General features: G+C 32.4%; 2 protein-coding genes across 2 annotated transcripts; one reads left to right on the top strand and one right to left on the bottom strand.

The window, feature by feature from the left end:
- Positions 1 to 6,487: 6,487 nt before the first annotated feature.
- On the top strand, positions 6,488 to 8,610 carry LOC21391486 (inorganic pyrophosphatase 1). Its single transcript, XM_010090070.2, has 4 exons — positions 6,488 to 6,999; positions 7,107 to 7,228; positions 7,341 to 7,545; positions 8,018 to 8,610. The coding sequence occupies exons 1-4, from the start codon at positions 6,862 to 6,864 to the stop codon at positions 8,363 to 8,365; spliced, it is 813 nt and encodes a 270-aa protein (XP_010088372.1). The 5' UTR covers positions 6,488 to 6,861; the 3' UTR covers positions 8,366 to 8,610.
- Positions 8,611 to 13,969: 5,359 nt separating this feature from the next.
- Positions 13,970 to 19,952, bottom strand: LOC21391485 (protein CHROMATIN REMODELING 35). The gene is made up of 4 exons (XM_024170973.1): positions 18,573 to 19,952; positions 17,581 to 17,739; positions 14,329 to 16,088; positions 13,970 to 14,230 (listed from the first exon to the last, which is right to left on the bottom strand). The coding sequence occupies exons 1-4, from the start codon at positions 19,950 to 19,952 to the stop codon at positions 14,227 to 14,229; spliced, it is 3,303 nt and encodes a 1,100-aa protein (XP_024026741.1). The 3' UTR covers positions 13,970 to 14,226.
- Positions 19,953 to 21,993: the final 2,041 nt, after the last annotated feature.

Here is a 21,993-nt window from a genome sequence, read left to right as displayed (position 1 = left end):
TCCGTTTTCAAAACTTTTGTTAAACAAACGCGATTTGTAGACTGTTTTCGTTTTCGTATCTTAAAAGATATACGAAAACATTTTCAAAAACAATTTTAAATACACCCGTTGTATCAGTGTCTAATGGTGCTTAAAAAGTGTTTAATATAATTTTAGCTCGAATTCAGGAAGATGCACTACGGTATAGTTTTCAAGCTCGGACAATACTGGAGAATCGGAGAGCTATTCTTCGAAGGACAACCAAAGTGGTCCTCAAAGTGCTTCTTCCAAAGTTATAAATTCTAGGTTGGAGTGCTCCTCATATGTGTACATATAGATAAAGACGAATAAAGAGTAATGCAGCAGAAATACCGGAATATATTCGTTTTTCAAATAAATGTTACAGAGGGTGGGGTCTTTTTTTTTTTTTTTTTTTTTTTTTCATTTTTTGTTGCTTGTCGTTTGGTTGCTTAGGAGTTTGTCGTTTGCTGCTTGTCGTTAGAGTTCCACAATACGCTGAAATCACCTTTGTTATCCCTTAATTGACCGTCTTCTACGTCGTATTCCTCTTCTTTTACATTTTTAAACACTACATTAGGTAAAGAAATAGTAACATTTGCACTCTCTTTTTCTATTAATCTTTTTTTTCCCCAATACCTTTCCCTTTTTCGTTAATTTCATTACAATCTACAAGATTATATAGAAGACGGGATATCTGTTTTAATGTTAGACACATGCTTGCTTGTTCAGTTGTCTTGTTTGTCATGTTCAATCTCCGAAAGTTGATGTAAATAAGTATTCCATCTATACATCTTTTATTTTTTTTTAATAAGTAAGTACTTAATTTTAGGTAAAAATAATTTTTGTTTTGTGACCAAAAGAACTTGTCACATTTTAAGGACATAGAAATATATAGCATCTCATGTATTTTACATGAATAAATTTCAATAGCAATAACAGGATCTGAAGATTAATCTTAGCATCGTGTATTTTACATAAAAATTCAATAAGTTTTCTGTTCAACTAGCTATATATGTTCAAGTTCTACCCTAATTTATAAGTTAAATCAACATTTTCATTTTATACATTTTGATAATGAGAAATAATTAGAGAAAATTTAATATTTTACTACTTATCATATTCAATAATTTTAAATATTATTTTTATTTTTTGAAAAATGAATTCATATAAGATAAAAGGGCGTACCTCGTACTAAGTTTAGTAGAGACATACTTAAATACAAACAATGACAGAGCCACTTAAAGATGAGTGAGGGCAGCGCCCCATTGAGTTTTTTTTTTTTTTTTAAATAGCCTCTAAAAATTTGTGATTTTCTCATTTTGTCTTGTTGAAATACAATTTTTTTCACATATGCCCCCACTAAATTTTACATATTTTATTACTTCAAGACAAAAATTTAGCCCCCGTTTGTTTTACTAATTTAATTCAATTTGAATAGTAAGCACAATTTGAACTGACGTTTAGTAAGCATACAGTTTATTTTATATTCTCCGTTTGAACTTAGTTAAACGGCCCAACTAGAGTTTAGCTCCCTCTCAAGTTTAACCTTTCAAATTATTTTAGAACAATAAAAAGTGCACACACTGTCTCTTCTTTTTCACACCTACCAAATACAAATTTAAATTTTATTCACTATTCAAATTAAAATTTTAACTATATATTCAAACGTCAATTTAAATTATAATTTAAATCACACAATTAAATTTTTCTATTTAAATTAAAAAATTTAAATTAATAAAATTTAAATCAACAAATTAAACAGGAGCTTAGTACATGCTCCTACTAAAATAGAAGTCTGGTACGGAAAAATGAGTAAGATGTGCACACAAACCATTTACATCATGGGAACAGCTGGTTATGTGCTTTATATGGGCCAAATATATACAAAGTTTCACGCAAATCTCGCTTCTTCCGACCATATTTGTCGCCTCTGGATCACGCTTATTATGTATCTGATATTTTTTCATTGTCTCTCTCTCTCTAGCTCTACCGAATAGCAACACAACATCATGCAACAGAAAGTGAATGAATTACTTGTTGGGTTATCGTTTTTTTTTTTCCACATGTAGAAGGAAAAACTTTGTAACCTTTTTTTATTTAGACGGAAACTCTTTTCTTTTTTCATTGCTTGATAATATTGACGGATAAATTTTATAAATTTTCTGTAAACTTTATCATTTATCTCAATATGTTTTTTAAACTTTAAAATATACATGTTGTGCTCTCTGAGCTTTATTATTTATGTCGACATACATTCTGAGGTTAATTTTGTTAAGTTTTTTTAACGAAAATGCTTATAAACACCCCTTAAACTTTATCAATTGTGTCAATATGCCTCATAAACTTTAAAATGTACATGTTTTATTCCTGAATTATGATGTGTCTCCAACTTTTTCTCCTCAATCTTGATTATATCAGTTTTTTGAATGAAAATGTTGACATGGCCATTAAATTGCTAATTATCTATGATATTTGAGGTTTATTGAATACCTTCTCCTATAAAAATGTTAGTTAAGCATTAATTTTCAAAACATTAGTTGATTAGAGTCAATAAAGAGGGGAAATGAGGAGCAAATATGTATAATGTTATGAATTTTGTTAATTTTTTTTTCCTTGATATTTCACCTAGATAGAAGTGCTCGACATAAAACATGTTTATGCTTTATACATATATAGCATTTCTAAATCTAAATGCGTTCAGATCATTTATTTTATTGTACATTTTTTTATAAAAAAATCAACAGAAACTTTAAAAAACCCATTAACTTAACAAACTTTAATAGTCAAATATTATAAATAATTAGTAATTTAATGGTCATATTAACATTTTTGTTCTGAAAACTGATAGAATCAAGATAGAGGGAGAAAAATTGGAGACATATCATAGTTTATAGAGTAAAACAGATACATTTTAAAGTTCGGAGAACATATTGACACAAATGATAAAGTTCGTAGGGTGTTTATAAGCATTTTCGTTAAAAAAAAACTTAACGGAGTTAACCTCAGAATGTATGTCGACATAAATAATAAAGCTCAGAGAGCACAACATGTATATTTTAAAGTTTAAAAAACATATTGAGATAAATGATAAAGTTTACAGAAAATTTATAAAATTTATCCTAGTTTCATGAATCAATCATTTGTTGGGTCCAAAGAAAAAATGTACAAATATAAGAAAAGGAAAAAAAAAAACACGGTTTGAAAGAAAAATAAAAAAAAAAAGATGAAAAGAAACTTCTAGCTATAGTACTTTTCTTCACACGTTCGTGTTCTCATTCAAGTACGTACATTCACAAAAATCAAATTTATGAGGGCTATTACAGTATGATCGATACATCAATATATTAAAAACGTAGAGAGACAAACTTGATCATATCACTATCAAACATATTCAAATTTAAAACCATAAGGTACATTTCCTCATGTTATTGACCGACCTACTTAAAAAAGAATGATATCTATTTAGCAAAAAAAGAGGAATGATATCTAAAAAAAAAAAAAAAACTAAATCACAAACGTAAAGCACACAAATGGTTAAAATTCACGTGAACTTGAATTGAATATAGTCTTGAAGGACTGCTAGATGTCGCTTTGGTCATTGTACGTGGCACAAATGAGTGACACATGCGGCTAACCAGAAAAACCACTTTAATATATTTCTTCTTTTAAACTAAACATCACATTATGAGACATTTGGTTCATAGATTAGAATCATATGATTATAATTATTTTTTATTTACGTGTATTTTTATGAAAAAAATACTGTAACGAACAATGAACCATGATTCAAATCATAATTTGAATCATTCAACCAAACATCCCCAAAGCACCACGTAAACTCATCGTGTAAAAAGCTGCACCAAAGATTTCCCGGCAAATAAAAAAAAAGAGGCAAAGCTGCGACAAAATTTATGTGTAAATATATATATATATATATAAATTTCCCCCCTTTTTGGCGGAGAGGGAATATCTTAGCTTATTAGTATATGTTGCTAGTAATCTTACATCTAAGGAATAATGTGTATGCTCATTGTTTCATATTTTCTCTTAGCGAGAGTGTCCGATGCCGCATCTCGGTAGGTATATATATATTTCCTTCTAGCATCATTCGAATTAGTATTAGTGATTATATTTCGTTAATTTGAAAGATATCACCCTTTTTCAAAAAGAAAAAAAAAATAAAGAGATGACCTATACATACTATGTTACACAAAGCACCAAATTAGGTGCGCAAAAACCAATAAATTGTTTCATTAAATATAAGAATTGTGATTATAATCCATTTACACGAACTTTTCCATCACAAACGCTAACCTTCGAGTTAGTTTATTTTATTCGTTAAGAATAGGAACCCACCCTATGAGGAGCCAAATTGGACCCATTATTTAATGGCTCATATTTCTACGACATGCCTCGGAAAGGAGATGAAAACAAATTTTTGGTCATAAAGATGGATGATGATGTGTAAGCCATAATAAGAATTTCAATTATTATGTGTCGTACGTTCTAGCTAGAGTACTATTCACATTTTACTTTTTTTTTTTTTTTTAATTGTTCATGATCAGATCAATTTTGAGATTAAATAAAGAATTGAAAAAATAAAATAAAATGTGAATAGTACTATTATACTTAAAAGAACATGGTATAATGGAATCCAAAAAATGTAGAAGACAATTCCATGCAAAAGAGAAGAAGAAATACACATATCATGTATAGAAAAACAATGCCTTATCAAAAGTCCAAAACTAGGAAATATTCTGTCAGCAGAAAGGGTGGGGAACTATGAGCGGTAAGATAGTGTTTTAGGTTAACTTTTCTTCTTTTTTTTTTTTTTTTTTTTGCTCCTTTCTTTCTTAGTTTATTATTTCTTTTTTGTTTTAATTAATTTGCATGGTTCATGAGATAATGGAATTCAAGATTTATATTCTCTGGTACGTGAAGCCTCCCGATGTTGACGAACATCGAAGGTATTTTTAACTAAAAAAATCCGATCGAACTCAAAACCCTAATATCCCTGCAATAAAATAATAAAGAATATATGCTAAACAAGGAATATGGATGAAAACAAAAGAAAAGCTAATGTGCGTACTTTGCTGCTTCCAATCTGCTTATATTTTTCCTTCCAAAGAAATTGAAAAAAAATACTCATATTTTTTTTCTTCCTTCACGATGCTTACAAATCATAGTTAACAGTGGCTTGGAGGGATTTACAGGCATGGAATAATCTATTTATGTGTTTGCAAAACAAAAGAATATAAAACAGTGATATTATTCTTTTATATTACTCTAACATGCAAAACACGAACAAACACATATGTTAATATTTATAATAAAGGAGGAAAAAATAAACAAAAGAGACCTATGTTAACATTACAAGAGGCATTACTAAAACAAAAAAGAAGCCATTATAAGTGGCAGATCCATTGAAATGTAATGGACAATTTCTTTATAGTGTTAAACAAAAAAAAAAGTTTACCATTGTAATGTAATGGAGAATGTTGGATTTTATGAAATTGAATCAATTTATTTAAATGCACCCGATTTTTGGGGTGACAAAATTGGAGTTAAATTAATCCAATATATCATTTTTCAGTTTCTCATTTATTTTAAAAAATGATTTTTTGCTCTTTGTTTTTTTTTTTTTTTTTTTTTTTCAAAAAGTGAAATTATGTTTGTTTGAAAGTTGAAACCAAGGCAACAATAGGGAGCATGGGGTAATCTATGAATGAGAATAGGAATCTTCTCACATTCCTATAATAATTGTAATTTTTACATTTTCGGAAATGTAAATCCCACAGGAGTAATCTACTCAACAAAGTGTTATTCAGATACCCACGAATCTCATATTATGGAAATCTCACTAAAGTACCCAGAATTACAGCCCACCCACACCACCACCACAATAGATCGTGAATCTCAACAAAATTGTTTATTATATATAAAAACTACATTACATTACATTACTATGTTTAACTAAACACAATAAAATGATATTCTCAGGAATCTATTCTTAGATTCATATGTAACCAAACGTGATAATGCATATTTTTTAGAAATCATATTACCCTTTATCACTTCTTAGTAATATGATTTCTATTGATTATCACATACCAAACGCCCCCTAATAGTTTTGTTCATTAGAAGAAAAAAAAAGAAAAAAAAGTTAATAATTTTGTTTAGTATAATCTGACCCTCCTAATTAGAAGGTGGGGTGTGACACAACCCAAATTTCCAAAAAGCCTTAGCAGCCGCACAAAAAAGTGAAAAGGATCACCGATTGGATTTTGCTCGGAATATTCGCCACCCCCTATTGAATTCAATTCCTCTCGAATATTCTCTTATTCCCGCGTCTTTTCCCCCATTTACACCCTCCCCAACCCCAAGTAGTCCCTAACCTAACCTAACCCAAAACATCAATCATCGGACACCGTCAAAATCAAATTCCAATTTGGATCCACCAATTGATCAAATCAGACGGCTCCAAACGCGTCTCCGCAGGTGGGGCCACCGCGCATTTAGAACATGACCATGTTCTAGAACTGGTGTGTTTGTAGGAAATCAAATTCTAAAAGGACTCGCCTTTGGTTTAGCTTTAGCCACAAACCCCGTTTATTCATGTAATATTCCTTTGGAATCCTGGCGATACGTTTAGCTGCTCTGCTTAGCCTTCACACAAAATTCTTCTGGCTATAAAATCCCCCTTTCCCTTCTCATTATTTTCCTCACACCAAAACCCAACAATTCCTTTCGTTCTTTCGCCACTTCCGCCAAAAAAAAAAAAAAGGAAAAAAAAAAGAGCCATTCTTGATTTCTTTCTTGTTACACCTTAACTACAGAAAAACAGAGCAACTCTGCATCAATATGGCTGATATTATTGTCGTTTTCGACTTCGACAAGACCATCATAGAATGCGACAGCGACAACTGGGTCGTCGAAGAGTTGGGCTACACAGATCTCTTCAACCAACTTCTTCCCACCATGCCATGGAACTCTCTCATGGTAAAACATTATTTATTTATTTTTTTCTTTTCATGTTTGGTATAACTATAAATAATATACGTAATATTTATGTTTTTGTTTTTCATGTGAAAAAAAAAAAATTGCAGGATAGGATGATGAAGGAGCTTCATGAACTAGGAAAGACCATTGAAGACATTGTGGAGGTCCTTAAAAGGACTCCTATACATCCACGAGTTGTCCCCGCCATTACAGCTGCTCATGCTCTTGGGTACTATAAGCTTTTCCTTAACTCCGTTTCATATTTTCAGAAATATTTGTATTTATTTTTTTTTTTTTTCTGAGGTCTAATTTGTTTTTTATGGTTTGCTGTTTTTGTTTAGGTGTGATTTGAGGATTGTTAGTGACGCAAATCTATTTTTCATTGAGACGATTTTGGAGCATCTCGGGTTGAGGGATTGCTTCTCGGAGATCAACACTAACCCTGGCTTTGTTGATGAGGAAGGAAGGCTGAGGATTTTGCCTTTCCATGATTTCAACAAGGGCTCTCATGGCTGCCCCGGCCTCTGTCCTCCAAACATGTGCAAGGTATACCAATATTTTGTTTTATTTTTATTTAAAAATAACATCTAGAGAAACATAATAATTTTCTGTTGTTATGAAATATTAAGGTTCTTTATGCTACTCCAAGGTTCTAGAAAGTTTAAGTTGAATTTAAGAAGATTTGGGTTGTCCAAAATGCTCGGAGCATATTTGTCATATTTGCCTAATTTTCTAAGCAAATCAACCAATATATCTTGAATTTCAGGTCCACTTGTCCTATATCACGACCCCACTTGGTATTCAACTATTTTTCATTAAGGAAAAAGCTTGGATAATGGTTTCTTTTCTTTCGAATCATTTGCTTAAACGATATTTCGTGATTTTATTATTTGTATTAAATATGCTAATAGTGCAAAGATTAGCAGTGTCACTCCGCACTAAAATCACGTACGTTTTTTAATATTATTATTTCTATTGATTTTTTGTTCAACTTTTGACTGAAATTATTTGTCAATAGGGGGTGATTCTAGAAAGAATCCAAGCTTCTCTCGCCGAGGGAAACAAAAGACTCATCTATCTTGGTGATGGCGTTGGCGATTACTGCCCAAGTTTGAGGCTCAAAGAGGCAGATTTTGTCATGCCAAGGAAGAATTTCCCAGTATGGGACTTGATTTCCAAAAACCCGTTGCTAATCAAGGCGAAAATCCACGAATGGACCGACGGCGAAGAGCTTGAGAAGATTCTGTTAAGCCTAATTGAGACAATTTCATTTGAGAAGAATGCTGCTGCTTTCATCTCAACAGATTACAGGTTGCCAACCATCCCAGTTTCTGCCTTACCTAAAGTCCTCCCAGTTCAACAGTAGATTCATAGTAAAGTCGATATGATTGCTTCAATGTTTGGCAAAAGTGCCAAACCGAAAGGCACAGATTCAATAACTCTTAGTGTTCTTTCTCTCTCTCTTTCTTTCTTTTTTTTCCACTTAATTTCCTTTTGGGATATAGAGATAAGGTTTCGAGTCTGTGCCATTTTTTACTGACCATCTACAAGTGATATTTTCATATAATGTAAAGTAAGGTTTGCTTTCATATTTTCCGGTTTCAATTGAGTTGCTAATTGTGTCAACAACAAAAAAATTATGTTGGTGAAAATATGTTATGGGCAATGTGGTAGATAAAAAGGTCAAAAATAATTAGGGCGTGTTTATTCGATCGTATTAAAATACCGTATTGTATAATAATATAATAATATAATATTTGATATGACCATCGTATTGAACAAATTAATATGAATTGTAAATTAATACGGTCTATATCGTATTATTAAATACAGCTCATTTTTAGCGTATTGTATTGTATTATTATATAATGGATCAATGATTAATGTCGGGATTAGGTATGACTAGAGGTCGGGGTCGGATTGATATAGCGTCACGCCAGAGTTTATAATTGTTGAAAAATTAAAGGGGCACAATGCAAATTTTATAGTTATTGAAAATTATATTTTGACACCAAAACTTTTACAAAATTACATTTTGACGCCAAAACTTTTGTAAAATTACACTTTGACCCTTAAATTTTTGTAAAAATTAATTACCCCAAAACTTTTAAAAAAATTACATTTTGGCCCTAAAATTTTTTTAAAATTGCATTTGACCCCAAATTTATTAAAAGTTTACTTTTTAACCCTTTATACAATATGGCATAACACAAAACACCGTATTGTATTATGATAATACAACACAATACAATACAATACACCTTATACAATACAATACAATACAAGCTATCAAACATGGTCTTAATCAGCATCTCAAACAGGTCCCACCTTTTTATGATTTTGAATTGAGTTGTTTTGCTCTAGTAACAATGAAGATGTAACAGACATTTTTAACTACACATTGTACACATGATCATAACTTCTGTGCCGTTTTAAATCAACTAATGTACTAAACAATAAAATAATCTCATCTACCCTAGCAATTGCATGAACTCCTATATATTAGTTATTCTGCTCTCAATTTAAACTTCTGAATTCACAATAAAAACTTGATTCCCATCATGATATTTATTGTTGACAAAAATTTCAGTAATTATACTCTATTTATTAGGTATACTGTTCTCAATTTTAAACCTCTGAATTCATATAAAGACTCGATACCGATAAATATGGTCCCAATCACTTTCCTTGTGCGTTTCACTTGATGAATGTGGCTGTTTTCTTGGCTACATTAGGATCTTTATGTTAACTGTGCCAAGTCATAAGGAGGAAAGAAAAAAAGAGGGTAATATGTTAGGACTCGAGTCACGTGCATTATTATCCTCACGATTTTACGCAGAAGAGTTCAAGGATTGACCTTGGGTTATTAAATAGGTTAGAGAAATACAGAGAGTTGGAGAGAAATGTTATTTTTTTCCTTGTAAATTTCTTCTTCAATACAATGAATTACCGCATTGTTTAAAAACCGATATAGTCTCACATTAAAGTAAATCTTTATAAATTTTGTGTGTTTATTTTTTTTTTAATTTTATTTTATTGCTCTTAATAATATAGATTAGGGTATCTAACTCTTAACACATGATCTGTCAATCACTCATTCTATAACGCCATTAATGAGCCAACAACAATATATACATCAAGATTTAGCTTTTTTTTTTTTTTGGGGGGTCATTTTCTTGTCTCTTTCCGCGGAAAATAATTAGGTGGGATAATATGGAGTAGTGCACGGAAAAAGTGTGCTGGGACAAGCTTTGTGTGGTTGAATTCTTTATTAGCCTTCTGTTCTTGTAATGTTCCCTGCAGTAAGCCTCTATTTTTGCAATTACTATCCAATATCCATGCGTTTGTTTCATGAACAGAGAAAATGTGAAACAAACGTTATGGTCCAGTTTGGTAATATTTTCGAGACTACTGCTTTATTAATTTATGATTTATGATTCATAAAAGAGGGGTTTCTTTTTTAAGGGGGATGTTAATGAACTATGAATCTATAATACTAGAACTAGAACTAAAATATAATGAACAAATCAAAACGGAGATACCTCAACAATAAAGGGACATTGATCCTTTACTTATCTTTAAAAAAAAAAAAAAAAAAAAAAAAAAAAAAAAAAAAAAAACAAAGAAAATTTTAGTTGTCGTTTCCTTATAATAAGTTCATTAATTAATTGTGAAGTTGTTACTAGAATAGTGTAATCCTAGAAATTTCATCAGCGTCGAATTTGAATACGTTAGTAACAGGGGAGCGAAGCTGCCGAGCAGTTTACTTCAGCTTTTAGTTAAAAAAGAATGCATGTCGCAATATTAGGGTTAGTTTAGTAGTGCTCTAGATTTTAGAAAAATTAATGTTAGCTGTGTTGAAAAAAACATCTATTACAAAAAATAGTTAAGTATTTGGTAAACTGTAATTATACAATTATTGATTTTAGAAATATTATGGGTATTATAAAAGTCTCATTAATTTTTTTTTAAGATGATTGCCGCATAATTTAAAAGTCAAAATTGTATTTGGACTGCTTCTGATTTTGACTGCTAATTCTTCAAAAAATCTTTAAGAATAACTTTTTATAGTTTTTATCAAATATAAATTTCAGCTGTAGATAGTTAGAAAATTAATTTTGGGTTTCAAGAATCATTGCCAAACATATCCTTACTCATATATGATACAATTTCTCTAGAAGACACTGTTATCTCCGTGTTTTTTTTCTGCTCTTTTTTTTTATGCAGCCGTGTTTAATATTAATTTTATTTGAGTTTTTATTTTAAACTGTACTTAGCCGGATTATCCTTAATCCTAATGAAATTCAACGTTCCTACTAATGTCAAAGCCCATCAAATACGGCCAAGAAGTTTTCATGTGAATAAAATATAGGTGATCAAATCACATAAATTCAAATCGTAGACGTTTAGTTCACGAATTCAGAATTATTTTCGATTTACGTGTGTTTTTGTAAGAGAAAATACTGTAACGAGCCACGAAACATGATTCAAATCAAGACACGTATCCTCATACCAAACACTAGAATATCTTTTAGAATATAGGGTCTGAATTTTTATATTTTTATTTTTAATTAATACTTTTTTATTAATATAATTATTTGATTAAAAAATTATTATTTAAGAATAAGGAATAAAAATTTTAATTTATACATTTTTAAGGGTAAATTTTAATATTAACCCTTAAAGAATTGAGTAATTTACAGTGCTCGTCCTCAAATTTTTGAGTAAGTTACCGTCTAATTTATATTTTTTTTTAATTTTAAAATTCGTTTGGTAAGAGGATTGACGGAAGAAAAAGAAAATGGTAAGAGGGAAAGTAGATGACGGTCCCCACCAATTTTTGGATCTTCCCACATTTGGACGGAAAGGAATGGAAGGCATGATAGTATATTGTTGCAAATTATACTAATATTTCTCTTTAGAGATAAAGCAAAATAACAAATTAGAGCTGATAGAAAATAAAGATGATGATTAAGAGTATTTTCAATGTAATACTAAATTAGTGTGTGAATATATACAAAAAAAAAAAAAATGCAATAAAAAAAGATAATGGAGGAAAAATAAGAAAAGAAAAATAAAAAGTAAAAAAAATTGAGGAACGAAACGTTGGAGCAGCGAAATGATCCCCATAAACTTTATTCTTCCTTTTAGGGAGAGTATGGATATTTGGATTTTATGTTCTTGCTATATGTTTGTTTCTCAGGAATCTTCATCCTTTTTTTGCGGCGGGAGTGTTCTGCCTTGTTAAGATAAGCTTGCATACTTTTAATTTCGAAAATGGGGCATTCAATTTCATGGTTTTGCTATCTTTTTGTTGAGCTTTAGGCATAAGAGGTAAATCATGATTCATGTTATACGGTGGCATCTTGCGTAAAACGTAGGATCAAACATCATGAGCTGATCTTTCTGCAAAATTAGGTTATGTAATTTCCATTTTATTGATGGGTCCCGAGATTTTTAAAATAACTAATAAGGAATAATGAATAGTATAAGAGGGTAGGGTTAGACTAATGATCCTTTTTTTCTTTAAGAAAATAAGTAAGGATTTTTTTTTTCCAACTCGAATCAACATAATAGAAACTGAAACTTCTTGTAAATACATTTTATCACAATTTAAATCTTTTTGCTACGTTGTTTTTTTCATAAAAATTAAATTTTGATTCAAACTTTCTGTTTTGAATTCATGAACCAAGCAACACCAGATTTAGAAACAACGTTACTTGTGATATAAAGTTTCAATTATCTAAGCCCCGTTTGGTTTGCTGATTTCAAACTTTTTTATTTGAATAGAAAAATTTAAACTGTGTGGTTTAAATTGTAGTTTGAATTGACGTTTAGATGTGTAGTTAAAATTTTAATTTGAACATGGAATAAATTTCAAATTTGTGTTTAGGTGTAAAAAGTAGAGAGAGTGAACACTTTTCACTATTTAAAAATAGTTTAAACGGTTGAACTTAGAGAGAAGCTAAACTCTAAGTTGGGCCGTTTAACTCAATTCAAACGGAGAATATAATTTAAATTACATGCTTACTAAACGCAAGTTTAAACTGTGCTCACTGTTCAAACTGAGTTTAACTGAACTAAACTAGTTAAACAATCAGGGGATAAAAAATAACACTTAATTTGAGCCAAAAAGAAAAAGTGTCTTCAAAATTCTTACCTTGTTTTTTTTTTTTTTTTTGAAAATTCAAAAAAAAAAAAGTCTATTCCATTGTGAGATCGTAAGTAAATCTATTTCATCAAAAGTCAACTGGAACCCGGTTAAGGCCATCTCCAACCCACCTCCATTTTGCTAAGATATCAACCCTTCTCCAACCCAACTCTATTTCTTCACTCTAAAATAGAAATCCCAATAATTGGGATGAGTGAAGCGCCAACAATGGCGCTGCCTTGGCCCATGCGCTTTAGCGCCATTATTTATTTATTTATTTTTTTTGCTTTTGTTAATTGAAATAAGTGCCCATTTGCATTTTTTTTTTTCATAATTTTTACCCCAAGTTAAAAAACATGATCAAAAGTACTGTTCCTTTTTACTACCATAAAAAAAAAATTCTCCTTTTGATATCCAAATTAATATTATTAATTTATTATTTCTTTCGAGTTAGTTAAATAATATATTATTCTATTAAAGGATTTTTGGTTTAATTTGTATAAAAATAAATTAAACTAATGCTTTTTGTGTGTGTGTGTGTTTATGTTGTATTATCAAATTAATGCTTGGTTGTCAACTTGTTTAGTTAATGTAAGTTTGCATTTAATTAAATAAATTTATGTTTAATTAATATTATTAATCTATTATCTATTACGAGTTGCTTAAATAATATGTTATTTTATTACATTAATATGTACTTTGCACAATAGGTAAAATAAATTAATCATTAATAATTACTATAGCAAGAAAAAATATGAAAAATGAATATAAAAAGAGAATATGTCAAGAATATTCCTTTTAGAGTAAAGTTTAGGGTAAATGGGTTGGAGAGTAACTCCTTAGATGGTGTGAAATTATTCTTTTTTGAAGATAGGGGTGTGGGTTGGAGATGGCCTAAGGCACAGTATAGAGCTTCTTTTACAAAAATGAATGGAAAAAGTGTCCAAAATGGAGAATCTTATACCGGGTTCAGAAGGTTCCGGAACCAAAATACATGGATAAACTATTAACAGAAGAGAATCCTAGTCTTATGAACTTCACTTTAAACAATGTCTCAGCATAAGTGATTGCGGGATCTACCTGAAATATGTAAAAACACAGTTATGACAGAACAACTAAGGATTATTTATGCAGTAGGAATCAAGAAAGGAAGAAAGGAAACATGTTGAAGTACTAACCTTCTGTACATAACCTTTATGTCTTTCGCAAGAATTGGATTACTCTCCAAGAACTCGTCACCGCACTCATTAACATCAACGGTCTCCACTTGAAAATCTCTATATCCGCAACATTCTTTCCATTCAAACCATGTCTTTGAAATCAATTCCTTCTTGAGGCAAGTGTCATAGTCTTCCACTTCAGGTGAATCAGCAGCAACCAATCTGTAAACAACCACTTTCTTTGTCTGCCCGGGACGGAATGCGCGCCCAATGGCTTGACGGGTCACAGATGGATTGGGATGAACGTCCAGAATTATAATTCTAGATGCCCCCACCAAAGAAATTCCCTCTCCACATGCCTTGATGGAGCCAAAAAAGACTTTGGCTTCAGGGGAGTTGTTGAAGCATTCCATGGACAACTTCCTGTCCCGTGGACTTGAATCACCTGAGACAAAAAACATTTCCCTTCCTTGACACCAGCCCTTCTCTTTCACTGCTAATCTCTCCAAAAATTTTAAAGGTGTGATATACTGACTGAAAACCAGCAGTTTCTCGTTCTTTGACTCGCATAAACTTAGCATGGTCCAAAAAAACTTTGCCTTCACTCCATCCTCCACTTCTAAATTTTCCAGCACCTCATCGAGCTCCTCATCACTCACATTGCGGTTGTCGGAGAGTGGCTTCAACTTCGGATGCAAATAAATGGAGCCCCCATCAAAACTTGCTTTGAACTTGCTTTGCAACTTGATTTTTCCCACTTCACGCTTTTGGCTGGAGCTGAGATGGAGTACTACAGTGAAATCAACAAGTCCAGGAAGCTCATCCATGAAATCACCTTTGTAATAGTTAAGCACCTTGCTAGTCATCTCACGCAGGTCATTTATAACAGACACTTTCCTTCTAAAATCTTTATCCTTCTGCAGTGTTACTTCCGCTAAATCAAAGAAAGCTGCATCACTACCAGCTTTGAAGCTCTTCCTAAAACCTGACAATGATATGTCCACTTTACTCATGATGCGCTTGACTATGGGTTGGGATGTTTCCGTTCTCAAAAAATTAGGTTGAACAAGATTCAGGACATTGAACACCTCTTTGACACTATTCTGGTACAACGTCCCGGAAAGTACTACTTTTCTGGGTGTCTGCACCTTCGCAAGGGCTTGAAAGATATGTGTGCCCTCATTTCTTGGAGTATGCCCTTCATCCAGAATAAGAATTGATGGAGCCTTTAGCAGTATCTCACGACATGAATTCGATGCATTGCTGTTTTCCGGATCACAAACAATGGAGGAGAATTGCATGTATCCCAAGAAAAGAATACTCTTGTTCTCCACCCACTGTTTCAGAACATCTAATTGCTGGAATCGGGTTTCTGCTTTGCCAGTGTACAGATCATACAGTGGGATATCCTCTATTTGCCAAATCCGGAACTCTTTCTTCCATGTTTCCAGGATTCCCTTGGGAAGAACAACTAGTGGTCTGGCATTTGGATACTTAATCATGAAACTCTGCAAAAAACTTATTATCATGAATGTTTTTCCTGATCCAGGTGCATGTGCTAAAATGCAGCCTGCAGGATTATCACCCACCAAGTTGCTAACAAGGAAATTGAAACCCTCTACTTGATGAGGTTTCATCTTCTTGGCATGCCTGGGGTGGACATATACTTCATTTTGAATCAAATCATTACCAGACAAATTAAGTCCACCTATTCCAGTCGACTCTCTGTCTTTAGAATACCATGATCCCGGCACATATGTTCTATTACTCCTTTTAACCTGGAATTAGACACATTTAAAGCAAAAGACACCAATGTAATGAAACTTTATTCAAGTAGAGAACATGTGGACAATAAGAAAGGACAGCTCCAATAAAGAATTTAATGCAGATGAACTTACTGCAAATTGAACCGCACAACCATGCCAAAAAAAAAAAATTACATATAATATATCCTTGAGGAAAATTAAACAACTTAATGAAGAAAACAATTTAAACGGATACCAAAGTTACGTTGGTTACTGTTTTCATTTTATAAACTTGACGATGTTCTTTTTTGACTGCTTAGTTTTCGTTCTATAAATACTTGTTCTAAGTTTTCCTTCTATAAATGCAGATCAGGAAATATACACAGCAACCATACAATAAAAAGAAGTCAGCTAATCCAAACAGTCTTTTTATTTATTTATTTAACTTGCGGGTCGGGGATTAGATGGTGGAGTCACATGCGCAATTACACCTAGGCTATGCCTGCAACCATGCTCCTCCATACAATGTCAAGCCTATTTCCCAAGCAAAAGATCCAAGAAAAGCCTAATTAATGTCAGAGAGAGTGATAAGATTATAAAAATAAATTTTTGGTGTATTGACAGCTTCTTCAGTTTATCTTTGCCTGCGTTAGATACTACATGAATGACCCCAAGAATATAAATCTTTTTAAATAACAAGTTCTTCCCTGAGCCTTGTTAATTATTTTCTATAGGAAGAATATATTTGTAATTATGAATCTCTTTAATAAAAGCACTTCCCTGAGCATTGTTAATTATTTTCTCCAGGCAGCATTTAGTTTTAATCTTCATCACAAACTCACGCAAATCTAAAAAGCTAGAAGTAGTTCTGGTTGACATTTTAAGGCCAATGCAACTAGCGCCATAAACCCTGTTTCTATCATGCTTTTGTGCAACAGTCATCATAAAACTTAGTAACATTCTATGAGCAGAGATATAAGTTGGGCCAGTCTTCATAAACACTAAAGTTATTCCTAAGGGTAGTGACAAGCGAACCAAAATTTTTGGAAAAGACTTTGGTGAATTGAACTGTAAATAGAACCAAAAATCCATAAACATAAACAATCTAATCTGATGGTTTTTTTTTAGCAATAACCAGTAACAGCTGAATCGTGAATAGTATTCAGTTCATGATTCTTTTAGCTACTAAATATTCTAATGAGCAACTTTGAGAATATGCTCAACACCTTGAATTGATTTTTTGTTTTTAACATCACAAAATGTTAAAACATCAAGAAATTCGTATATAATTTTCTTTAGAACCTTCAGTTAATTTCTTCTCATTAATGGGACGCAATCAAACAAGACAAACCCAACTAATGGGTCCTCCCCATTGCCTGCAGGTCACGAGTTTACAAGTCCAACTTTTAAACATGCAAGTGAAACAAAGACATATTTATATGCTTGGGACTAATTGATAGAAGGGAGGGTACAATTGTAATATGTAAAAGATTATGAATGCACCAGCCACCAAATGAAACATTACCTTGTTATACTGGAACTTAAATATTGTCTCGATTCCTCTGTCAATAACCCCACAAATGCGGCAAACATAACCAAGATCGTCCTTTAAAAGAAAGGAATGTTCACAGTTTTCTTCATCTTCCATCACCTGTTTATTTTGTGAATGATCCATAGAAACATCCTGAAGGAGCAGAACATAAAAAGTAGGCGTATTTATACCATATGTAAAACTGTGGGAGGTTATTAAACATTTTAGAGCAAAACATAATCAAACTCTAAAAGCATAAATTAAAATCAAACTCTGATCCGTTCAAATATTGGAAGCCTCCCCTCAAGTTTATTGTGGAACATAATTTTAGGAAGAGCAAAAACTATTCATTGGAAGGTTTGGATTTTTCCTGTGCTTCTTTTATCATAGCCATGGAGATTTTATATACACGAACAATCTCTCTTCAAATACGAAATCGGAATTTCAAAGTTCAGCCTGTTTTGAAGATTCATTATATTTTTACAATTTGTTGTCTTTGTATGCGATCAAAATGGTGAGGTCTATTATTGACTGATTTGTGCAGTTAAACCTCCACATTTGGCATCTGTTGAATGTCCCTGCACTTTTAATATACTTATTCTTTTATTATCAGGACACGCAAGAAACTCAATTCCACGTTTTTTTTTTTTTTTTTTTTTGTTCCATTTACACCACTTGAATGAACCTTGATTGAATTTCCAAAAATCTCTTCTAATAGTCATTTGCAATAATCACACAATTAACGATTCCTGTGTACTTCCCCAAGCATTAGCAAAATTACGAATCAAGTAAATGAAAAAGAAAGAAGAAGTATAACAATCACAAAGCTAACAAACAAATGACAGAAAATGGTCTTGACACAATCTACACCAAGGAGACGACAAAAAGGAATATTTATTCTCATTTCAAAAGAAAGTGAACCTGAATAAATAGGTGACAATAGAGAATAGCATTTCTTGTATTGAAATTTCAGTTTTTAGAAATACCTTGGAAAGTTCTAATGCCATCGACATCTCCTTCCAAAAATCGTCAAGACCATCATCCTCGTTACTGATTTCATTGCCATCACCGTCTGTGCCAACATATACATAATCAGCTCCCTTAATTTTAGCTGCATCTTCCACACAGACATCGTCAATATCACCATCCCCAGACTTAGGTAGATGATTGCCTTCATCTTCTATGCCCAAATGAGCATCTGTGTCTTCCTTTATGTCCTTCAGCAAAGTTTCTCCAACGGGTGGTTTTTCATTCACACATTCATCTTCCTTAATTCCAGTTGCATCGTCCGCACAGATATCGTCGATACCACCATCCTCAGTGTTAGGTAGACAATTGCCATCATCTTCTATGCCCGCATGAGCATCTTTATCATCCTTTACGTCCCTCAGTAATGTTTCTCCAACAGGTGGTTTTTCATTCACACATTCATCTTCCTCAATTCCAGTTGCATCTTCCGCACAGATATCGTCCATACCACCATCTTGGGTGTTAGGTAGACAATTCCCTTCATCTTCTATGCCCACACGAGCATCTTTGTCTTCCTTTATGTCCTTCAGCAAAGTTTCTCCAACGGGTGGTTTTTCATTCACACATTCATCTTCCTTAATTCCAGTTGCATCTTCGGCACAGATATCGTCGAGGTCGGTACCACCATCCTTGGTGTTAGGTAGATGATTGCCTTCATCTTCTATGCCCACTTGAGCATCTTTGTCTTCCTTTATGTCCTCCAGCAAAGTTTCTTCAGCGGGTTTTTCATTCACACATTTATCTTCCTTAATTCCACTTGCATCTTCCAAACAGACATCGTCAATACCACCATCATCAATGTTAAATTGATGATTGTTTTCATCTTCTATGACCACATAGACATCTTTGTCTTCCTTTTTGTCCTTGAACGAAAACTCTCCGGTGGGTTGATCTTTTAAAACGTTTTGAGACAGATAAGATGGTTTCTCCCCAGTCTGATATCCCATGTCCTCCCCATCTGAATCAATGATTATGACGGGCGCTGATGTCGCTTGAGTCTCAGTTGCAACAAACTCTTGCTCTAAATCAATAATGACAATGTCACGTACTGAACGAGTGGTATTTGCCAACTTCGAAGCCTGTTTAACTCGGTCCTTTCCCACATCTAAAGACCCATTTTTAGTTCTAGTTCTTGGGAAGCTTTTAGAATACAGATTTGGACTCCGCATCTTCTGAGCTAGAAGAGCATGTATGTCTTTTGCAACACTTCCAAACTTACCACTGTCTAGACCTTCTATAATAGACAATGGACTCGAAAAATCGACCACGTCATTTGAAGTAGTAGAAATCGGTTTCTTCGGTGTAAGCTCGTCAGAATTACTTGCAGAGAAGTCCATTCCAATACCATGGTATTTCCCATCAGTACAAGTTTTAAGCCTTTTGTGTCGCTCTGAACACAAATCAAATTTGAACTGTAGTAAACATATTGAATACACAAAATAAACAATGTAAGGAAAGAGATTAAGGCGATAAAATTATATACGTTGAAATGTTAAGCTCTTTGTAACTTGTTTAGAGCATATCAAGTTCATTAATTGTCTCAGAAAAGCCCTATTCAACGAGATACATGATTTCAACTCACACCAAAAGAGAAGTGCAGAGCAAAATCTTGAATGGGAAGTATTCAACAATACAATGCGCTAATTACCTGGCATCAAATCAACTTTTGAGTTCATATTTGACTACACCTCTGATAGAACTGATCGTCAAACAGAGAAAAAAAAACCCACTTTAGAACTCAAAAAATGAAGTGGAAATATGAGGATGCAAAAGTATAACAAACAAAACTTGGCGAGAAAAAAAAAAGCAACATTTTTGCTACCTTTTTTTGGCAAAGACATATAGGTTGACCAAAAAAAGTATTTTTTTTAATAAAAAAAAAACTTTTAATGATAAATGTTTTAACTTTCTACCAACACGAAATAGTCATGAGACAGTGAAAATGAAACCTAAATACCTGTTTCAACTTTCAAATAAGTATGCTCACTGAAACAAAAAAATGAAAATAAGAAAAAATAAAGATGAGAGAGAGTAGAGAGAGAAACAAGTAATAGAAGAAGAAGAAGAAGAAGAAGAAGAAGAAGAAGAAGAAGAAGAAGAAGAAGAAGAAGAAGAAGAAGAAGAAGAAGAAGAAGAAGAAGAAGAAGAAGAAGAAGAAGAAGAAGAAGAAGAAGAAGAAGAAGAAGAAGAAGAAGAAGAAGAAGAAGAAGAAGAAGAAGAAGAAGAAGAAGAAGAAGAAGAAGAAGAAGAAGAAGAAGAAGAAGAAGAAGAAGAAGAAGAAGAAGAAGAAGAAGAAGAAGAAGAAGAAGGAGAAGAAGAAGAAGAGGTGGAGGAGAAGAGAAAGAGAGAACCAAAAAAAGAGCTCAGGAAACAAAAAGATATGAAAACGAAGAAAATCGACTCACATTTTTGTTTTGGAAGAATCCGATGAAAAGTTCCGTCTTTCTTTCTCTAGAACAGCCAAATGAAGAGAGAGAGAGGGGCAGAGAGAACGTCCGTACGGGTCCTTTATTATCTGTGAGAGTGGAAATGGAGCTTGTTCTTTTGCAGAGAGAGAGGCGCTACAACTTCTTCCTTGCCGGACAAGTTCGTTTTTCCACTCTCCAGTGACTAGACTCTGCGTCTGTATGGATGCCACGTGGCAACCATTTGGGCCCGTATACATGTCCAATTCCATCTTGACACGTGCGTGTGGGGAAGCGGACTAGCGGAGGGCTTTTCTCTGTATGTTGCCCTCGGATCGAAATGATGGCGTGAGTGGTAGGGATGAAAAAACTATCGGTGCGTTTGGAATTCATTTCAAAATAATTTTTTTATATGAAAATAAAAATAAAAATATTTTTAATATTAGATAAAAATTAATTTTAAAAATGTGTTTGATAATTTTATTAAGAGATTATTTTTAGTATAAAAAATTCATTAGTGTCTCTCTCTGCTCGACAGAGGAGAAAACGAAAATAAAAAATAAAAAATGATTAAGACTGTGTTTGGAATTGATCCCGTTTTTATTTTTCACGTTTTTTGAGAAAAAAATGAAAACATTTTTAAAATGGCATTTGGCTCAATAAAGACAAAAAACAGAAATGAAAATGATTTTTTAGTTTAGTGTAAAATGAGAGAGAAATGAAAAATGACTTTTAGTCGTTTTTTATTTTTTATTTTCGTTTTCTCCTTTCTTGAGCAGAGAGAGGGAGAGAAAGAGATACATTAATGAGTTTTTTACACTAAAAATAATCTCTTGATAATATTACCAAACACATTTTTAAAAATGATTTCTGTCTGAGATTGAAAACGTTTTTATTTTCATTTTCATACAAAAAACAAAAAAATCATTTTAGAACGAGTTCCAAACATGCCTTAAAAGTCATTTTTCATTTC

The sequence above is a fragment of the Morus notabilis genome, unplaced genomic scaffold (genome assembly GCF_000414095.1).
Source record: "Morus notabilis unplaced genomic scaffold, ASM41409v2 Scaffold361, whole genome shotgun sequence".
In the NCBI taxonomy this organism is placed as follows: Eukaryota; Viridiplantae; Streptophyta; class Magnoliopsida; order Rosales; family Moraceae; genus Morus; species Morus notabilis.
The sequence above is the reverse complement of the archived record's forward strand: the minus strand, read 5'-3'. Positions and strand labels throughout refer to the sequence as shown.